Here is a 7,656-nt window from a genome sequence, read left to right as displayed (position 1 = left end):
TCTCTATGTTTAATTTCAACTTTATAATAGATTACAGGAAGATGCTTATGAAACAAATACAACATTTGTTTCAGGACACGTCTTTAAATGATAGACTTATAAGTATGTAAACAACTATATAATAAAAAGTTTCCAAACATAGCCTGTAAGAAATCAGGCAAATTTACCATAAGCAAACTTTCTAGACAATTCCCATAGCTGCACCAGCGTGGCAGTAAACTTCTTCCAAACAAAAACAAAACAAACAAACAAGAAAAACTACTTCGGAATTTGTTGCTTCAATAGAGAAAAGATGTACAGACTTGATGGAATCACAACAGTCATTATAATTTAAGGAAAAATAGTTCTAAGACATATGGCGCTTCATGTTTAACGAGTAGAGCTTTGCTATTGGCTTGGTTCTTTGGACACCGCATGATTTAACAAGTGGAAAAATTCATCCTACAGCCTGGCTGTCCACCACCTGGGTGCTAGACAGTAGAGGCAGGCCAGCACTTTGTCATTGTCACCAGTTTGGGTGCAGTCTCCTCAGCAAATCCAGCAACAACTGTTGAGGGGCAAAACAAGCTTCAAACTTAAAAAAGAAAGGAAAAAAAAAGAGAGAGAAAAACCATAAAATCCTAAAAAGCAGACACAGGCTCTGCTTTAGCTCGCTGGCTCCACAACACATCCGCAGCTCGGCTCAAACTGTGAGCACACTCCTTACTTGGAGCTGCATATCTAACTTCACAACTCGCGGGTATCTTCTTGGGAGTAGGCCAAAAAGAACAGAAAACCCCACTTTAAAAGTTTCTTTTCTCTATACATGTTTTTCCTGAATCTGAGTTGGAGGGAGCGGGATCTACAGGTTGGGTAATCAATCAATCCTCCTCGTCGTTCTCATTAAAGTCGTCATCGTCGTCGTCATCCTCCCCAACGTAGGACACAGGGGTCTCGACCCTGGAGCCGCTGTACTGAGATCCATTGGAACTTATGGCCAGCATCCCATCTGCACCATTGCTCAAATCACTGGCAGAAAGCCTTGTGCCATTGGATGTAAAACCTGTTGTCGTGACGAATACTCCGCCAATGGATCCCTGAGCCATTTCTGTCACATATGGTTCTAGAGCTTTTGGTACCAAACTCCTTGCCACCTTGAGGTCTTCAGCAGAGCAGTTCCCCGAGCCCAGCCCACATGCCATCCCCATGCGCTTGAGCACCTCGATATCATCGTGGATTTCAAACGTGTTGTCAAAGTTAAACAGATACTCAAATTTGTCATTGGAGATGCTGCAGTCAATGACTGTCTTCCTGCTGGTGTTGACAATGATGAAGGGCAAGTGGATGACAGAGTTGGGAGGCGGTGGCCTGCGGGCCTGCTGCTCAGCTTGGCGATTTCTCTGCACCAAGTTCTTGAAGGCAATTTGCTGCAGGATGAGCTCCTGGAGCTGTGACTGCTTCTGTTTGATCCTCTCCAGCCTTCGCTGCCTCTCTACCTCTAAGTTCTGGCACTCCTGAGCTGAGTTGGTGGGCAGGCCAATCCATTTGATCTCCTTCTTCTCCTTGGGGATGATGTTCATGGCCATTAGCACATTTAAGGCATCGTAGACACGCCGCCAGATGTTCTTCTGGTCATAAGCTGATTCGTTTGGTAGGATGTGGTTGTCAGCAGCACTGAACTCTGCAACCAGCTCATCAGCCACCTCATTGTAGGAGGTGGTGCCTTTCCTCTGCACCTTCTCACACACCTTCATGGAGAAATGTCGAAGGCCCTTGCCATTCTTCTCACCTTTCCTGTTTCGCTTCCCAGCAGACCAAGGTGAGGAGTCAGACGTCTGGTTCTGGGACACAAAGTGAGTGTTGGGAGTGTGTGGGCTTCCTACCACAATAGTGTTGGATGCTGCAGGTCTCTGAGGCGTGCCAATCACCACTTGCTGTGTGATGTTGACATTGGACTGTCCAAAGGTTTTTGGCAAAAGCTGCTTTCCAAGTGTGTTCACTGTGGATGGGTGTACAGCTACAAGAAACACCACACCTTTCCCAGGACTAAGGTTCTGGTCTATAAAGACCTTTAGTTCTCCGTTGGCTTCAATTAGACTGCCATCTTTTGCCATGTTACCAGATCCAGGAAATCAAAGCTTTAACTGCGTACCCTCCACAGAAGAAACCGGACTTATCTGTCACTAGGCCTGGCCACCAGCTCCGCGCGCTGGAGCGGACAGAGCCGGAGGGTGGCCAGGACCCCTGCCCGCCGCCCACGCCACGCTGCGTCGAGGCCGACTCTGGGCTGAGGCCAGGCGGCAGGCGGGATGCGACCGGACGCGGGAACCGGGCTGGGGCGGGAACTGGGGCGGGAACGGGGCCGCGGACCTGCGGGGCCCAGCCACACCTGGCTGGCCAGCGGGGCGCGCGGGGTGGACGACGGGGGCGCGGGGGCGCCGGCCCGGAGGTCTGGCTCTGGCGGTCCCTGCCCTCACAATATATGTTTTGAGCTAAGGTTGGGTTTCTATTATGAATATGGGTGCTCTTGTATTTAGAGCATATAGATTAAGGATTGAGAATTCCTCCATACAAATGAGTCAAAAGTTTCCTTTCTTATCTTTTTTGATAACGTTTGGTTGAAAATCTACTTGATTCAATATAAGAATGGCTACTCCAGCTTTTCTCTTGTGGCCGTTTGCTTGGAAGGTTTTTTTCCCCAGCCTTTTACTCTGAGATAGTGTCTGTCTTTGCGTCTGAGATGACTTTCCTGTATGCAGCAAAATGCTGGATTCTGTTCATTTATCTAGTCTGAGAGTTTATGTTTTTTTATTGGGGATTCCAGTCCATTTATGTTAACAGATATTAAGAAATAGTGGGTGCTGTTTCCTGCTACTCTTGCTTTTAGAGTTAGAATTTTGTCTGTGTGTCTTTCTTCTTTTGGTTTTCTTGCTTAGTTATTTTCTTGCTATTTCTAGAATGTAGTTTCCCTCCTTGTGTTGGGTTTTCTCTTTTTTTTTTTATTCTTTGTAGGCCTAGATTTGTGGTCTGATATTGTGTAAATTTAGTTTTGTCCTAGAATATCTTGGTCTCTCCATATATCCTGAGAGTTTTGATGGGTATAGTAGCCTGGGCTGATATTTGTGTTCTATTAGGGTCTCTATGATGTTTCTACAGGATCTTCTAGCTTTCATAGTCTCTATTGAGAAGTCAGGTGTAATTCTAATTGGTCTGCCTTATATTTTACATGTTCTTTTTCCCTTACTGCTTTTAGTATTTTTTTTTTGTTTTGAATACTTAGCATTTTGATTATTATATATCAGGCAGAATTTTTTTTTTTTTTGGTACAATCAATTTGGAATTCTGTAGGCTTCTTTTATGCGCATGGTCATCTCATTCTTAAGGGTAGAAAAGTTTTCTTCTATGATATTCTTGAAGATATTTCCTGTGCCACTTACTTGATATTCTTCGCCCTCTTCTAATCCTATTATCCTTAGGTTTGATCTTCTCATTGTTTTCTGGATCTCCTGAACATTTTGGGTTAGGAACTTTTTGGTTTTTGCATCTTCTCTGAATGTTTTGTCTATATTTTCAATGTTGTTTTCAGTCTTTAGATTCTCTCTTCCATCTCTTGTAGCCTGTTGGAGATTCTTGCATCTGTGACTCCTGATTTCTTTTTTAGGTTTTACATCTCTACGGTTGTCTCTTTTTGTGTTTTATTTATTATTTCTATTTCCATTTTCATTTTCATTTTCAATACTTCATCTATTTGGTAGTGTTTACCTGTAGATCTTTGAGTGATTTTCGTATTTCCTCTTTAAAACTTCTATTTGTTTATGGTTGTCCTCTCATACTTGTTTACGGGAGTTATTCACGCTCTCCTTGAAGATTTCCATCATCATCTTGAGGTATGATTTCAGGTCTGAGTCTTTTTTTTCTGGAGTGTTTGCCAATTTACTGCTTGCTGTGGTGGGAGTTTAGGGTTCTGTTGTTGCCAGGTTCTCTTTGTTTCCATTGCTTAAGTTCTTTCGTTTTCCTCTTGCCATATTGTTGTCTTTAGTTGTATGTGGTCATGTTGTCAGTGCCTAGCACCTGTCTTTTCAGTGGATCTGAAGGCCCATGTTCTCAGGAAAAAAATTGCTTCTGAGTGTTCAGCTTTTTGTGGGCAAGCAGTGAGTTCTGGTGACAGGTACTCAGTTGTATAGTTGGGCTCAGGTTGGGGAGCTCTTGTGAGGCTGCTCTGGCAGCTCTACCCTTTGCTCACTGGACCTGAGTACTAGTGGTGGGGATCAGGCTCCTTCTCCAGGCCAAAATGGACCCTTTTACAGAGAGTACAGCACTCTCTGCTCACTTAGAAATTATGGTATACCCTTGCTGGGCCTTTGTGTCAGGTTCACCTCTGGTCCAGATGTAAAAAGTGCCCTTTGGAGCTGATATTCCAGAACTGCTTTCCCCAAGCAGATCATGAATCTCTCTGACACAGGTCCAGGCACTGCCTCCAAGCACTCCCTGTGTTTGGGTTCTCACTGCACAACCTCACTAGCTTTGTGCCCCAGGTTACCCCCTGGTCTTGGTGGCCGGGGTACTAATTTTAACAGAATTCCCAACTGATAAATCTCAGATGGCTGATGCACACTTAAAAGTTCAACACAATTATCACAAAATAAATACTAAAAAAAAAACCTACTATGAAATTAAGTCTTTAACCTCTCAGAATGTATAAAATCAAAAATACAAATGACAGCTCATGTTGACCAGGAACAAGAGGAACACTTCTTCATTTCTACTTGGATTACAAACTTGTACTGCCACAATATAGATCTTTGTGAAGGTTTATTAGGAAGATTAGAATCAACTAAACTCACAATCTATTTGTTCCATATTTGGAAGTATACCAAAGATGTGTCGTACTGCACCAGTGAAACTTGCTAACCTATTCGATTCATAATACCCATAACTTTGAAATCAACTCAATGTCTCAGAACAACAACTAAATATATAAAAACGTAATACATTTGCAAAATAAAATGTTATATAGCAATTTAAATAATAAAATCAAGAATTCAGAGATAAATGGATACAACTAGAGAAAATTATTTTGGAGGATAAAAATTAGTTCCAGCATGCATAGACCCTGCACTAGCTCATCTGCTTATATATTATGTCTTCTAGTTTGCAGTTTTTATAGAATTCTTAAATGTATGAATAAGAAGTTTTTGTATTCTTTTGACTTCTCTTTTACTCTATCTTTCTGTTGGCTACTTTTATTCAATTTTAATGAGGTAGATTTTTTTTTTAATTTTCTTCATTTTATTTTATTATAGCTTAGAAGATTGCTTGTTTTTTTTATGACAAACAAAAAAAGAGTGGAACCAAATTTTAGGGCATAGATTAGGTAGAATTGAAAAAAAATAGGAGGGGAAGCCATAATCAGTATATTTTATGCAAAAATTTCAATCAAATTTAAAAAAGAAATTGATCTTACATAGTCTTGTCTAAGAACACACTCAAATGAAATAAATAGAATTTCCTAGTAAACAAATGAACTGAAGGAAATACTTGATGTGACCTATTCTTCATTGTAATGATGTGATCACATTTTTTTAAACAACTTTATTTTACAAAACAAAGATAAATGTACAGATTTTAAACATTTTTTGCTTAAAATTATACATTTTTGTCAGTAGTGTTTTTTCAGATGTTAAAATAATTTTTACATAAAACCATGTGAATATATTTTTTTAGTCAGTACTTGATTTTTTTCAAAGGCTTGACAGTATGCATTGAAAACCTAATAGTTACAATAAGCATAAAGTACATGCAAAACTAAACGAAACATAGAAATAGTCAAAGTCTTCTTGTTTTGTAAATATATGTATATTTTTTTATTTTCTTTATTTCTTGGACTTCATACAGTCTGTGAGTTGTTTCTGGGGTAGTACAAGCCTCTGGGGTTAGCATCCCACTATCAGTGACTGCATTATATGTCTGTTCTTTTGTGACTGGGTTATCTCACTCAGGATGATATTCTCTAGATGCAGCCATTTTCTTAAGAATTTGGTTAAGTCATTGTTTCTGGTGGCTGAGTAGTATTCCATTGTGTATATGTACCACAAATTTTGTATCCATTCATCTTATGAAGGACATCTGGGTTCCTTCGAGGTTCTGGCTATTATAAATAGAGCTGCTATGAACATTGTGGTGCATATATCTTTGTTGTGTATTAAAGTGTCTCTGGGGTATATGCCCAGAAGTGGAATAGCTGGGTCTTCAGGTAGTACTATATCCAATTTTCTGAGGTATCGCCAGACAGATTTTCAGAGTGGTTGTATTAGCTTGCAACCCCACCAACAGTGGAGAAGTGTTCCTCTTTCTCCGCAGCCTCGCCAGCATCAGCTGTCATCTGAGTTTTGGGTCCTGGCCAATCTGACTAGTGTGAGGTGGAATCTCAGAGTTGTTTTGATTTGCATTTCCCTGATGGCTAAGGATGTGGAGCACTTCCTCAGATGTTTCTCGGCCACTCGGTGTTCCTCAACTGAAAACGTTTTGTTTAGCTCTGTACCCCATTTTTTAATAGGGTTATTTGATTCTCTGGTGTCTAGCTTTTTGAGTTCCTTTTACACCTTGGATATTAGGCCTCTATCTGATGTAGGTTTGGTAAAGATATTTTCCCACTATGTTGGTTGCCATTTTGTTTTCTTGACGATGTCTTTAGCCTTACAGAACCTTTGCAATCTCATTAACTCCCATTTGTTAATCTTTGACCTTAGAGCTTGAGCCATTGGTGTTTTGTTCAGGAAATTTTCTCCTGTACCTATGTGTTCTAAGGTTTTCCCTACTTTCTCATCTAATAGTTTCAGTGTATCTGGTTTAATGTGGAGATCTTTGATCCACTTACACTTGAGCTTTGTACAAGGAGATAAGAACGGGTCAATTTTCATTCTTTTGCATGCTGAGTGCCAGTTGGACCAGCACCATTTTTTGAATAGGCTGTCCTTTTTCCATTGAATGTTTACTGCTCCTTTGTCAAAAATCAGGTGACCATATACATGAAGGCTCATTTCTGGATCTTCTATTCTATTCCATTGATCCACATGCCTATTTCTGTACCAGTACCATGCAGTTTTCAGCACAATTGCCTTGTAATACAGCTTGAGGTCAGGGATGTGATCACATTTTTAAGGTGAAATCATCCACATATTTAGATGTGCTTGAGAAGTCTTATGCTCCTGTTTTACTGCTATAACTGAAGCGTAGTATTTTCTGAAACCTCTAATTGTGTTCTATTAGATGATATTAATTAGTACATTAATTTGAGCCATATGTTAATGTAATTTGCATTACACAGTTAGGTACAATACAATGATTTTCCTAGAGAGAAAATTTTAGTTCATAAACATTTACTAATAATTTTGAATTACAGTTAAAGTGAGGCTAATCCTAAAACATTTATTTTTCTAATGCTTTAATATCTGTTTATCAGCAATTCTTGGAATCAATTAAAAAGTGGCAAATAGAGAGTAATAAAATGAAACTATATTGCTAGAGCAGGGTATGATTTTCATAAACTGAAAAGATAAGTGGTGTTAATTTAAATATACTATTTTTTCATTACCAGAATGGCAAAGGAGATTCAATTAACACAAGAATTCTGTCTGAGTTTCAGTTCGAATTAACAACAAGCATTTATTATGTTTA

General features: G+C 39.7%; 1 protein-coding gene across 1 annotated transcript; it reads right to left on the bottom strand.

The window, feature by feature from the left end:
* Window positions 1–860: 860 nt before the first annotated feature.
* LOC308433059 (transcription factor Dp-1-like) lies at window positions 861–2,152 on the bottom strand (the record flags this gene model as incomplete). Its single annotated transcript, XM_080932919.1, has 1 exon — window positions 861–2,152. Exon 1 carries the CDS (start codon window positions 2,091–2,093, stop codon window positions 861–863), a length of 1,233 nt encoding a protein of 410 aa, XP_080789045.1. The 5' UTR covers window positions 2,094–2,152.
* Between the last annotated feature and the right edge of the window lie 5,504 nt (window positions 2,153–7,656).

Source organism: Micromys minutus (assembly GCF_963924665.1).
Source record: "Micromys minutus genome assembly, chromosome: 1".
Lineage (NCBI taxonomy): Eukaryota > Metazoa > Chordata > Mammalia > Rodentia > Muridae > Micromys > Micromys minutus.
The sequence above is the reverse complement of the archived record's forward strand: the minus strand, read 5'-3'. Positions and strand labels throughout refer to the sequence as shown.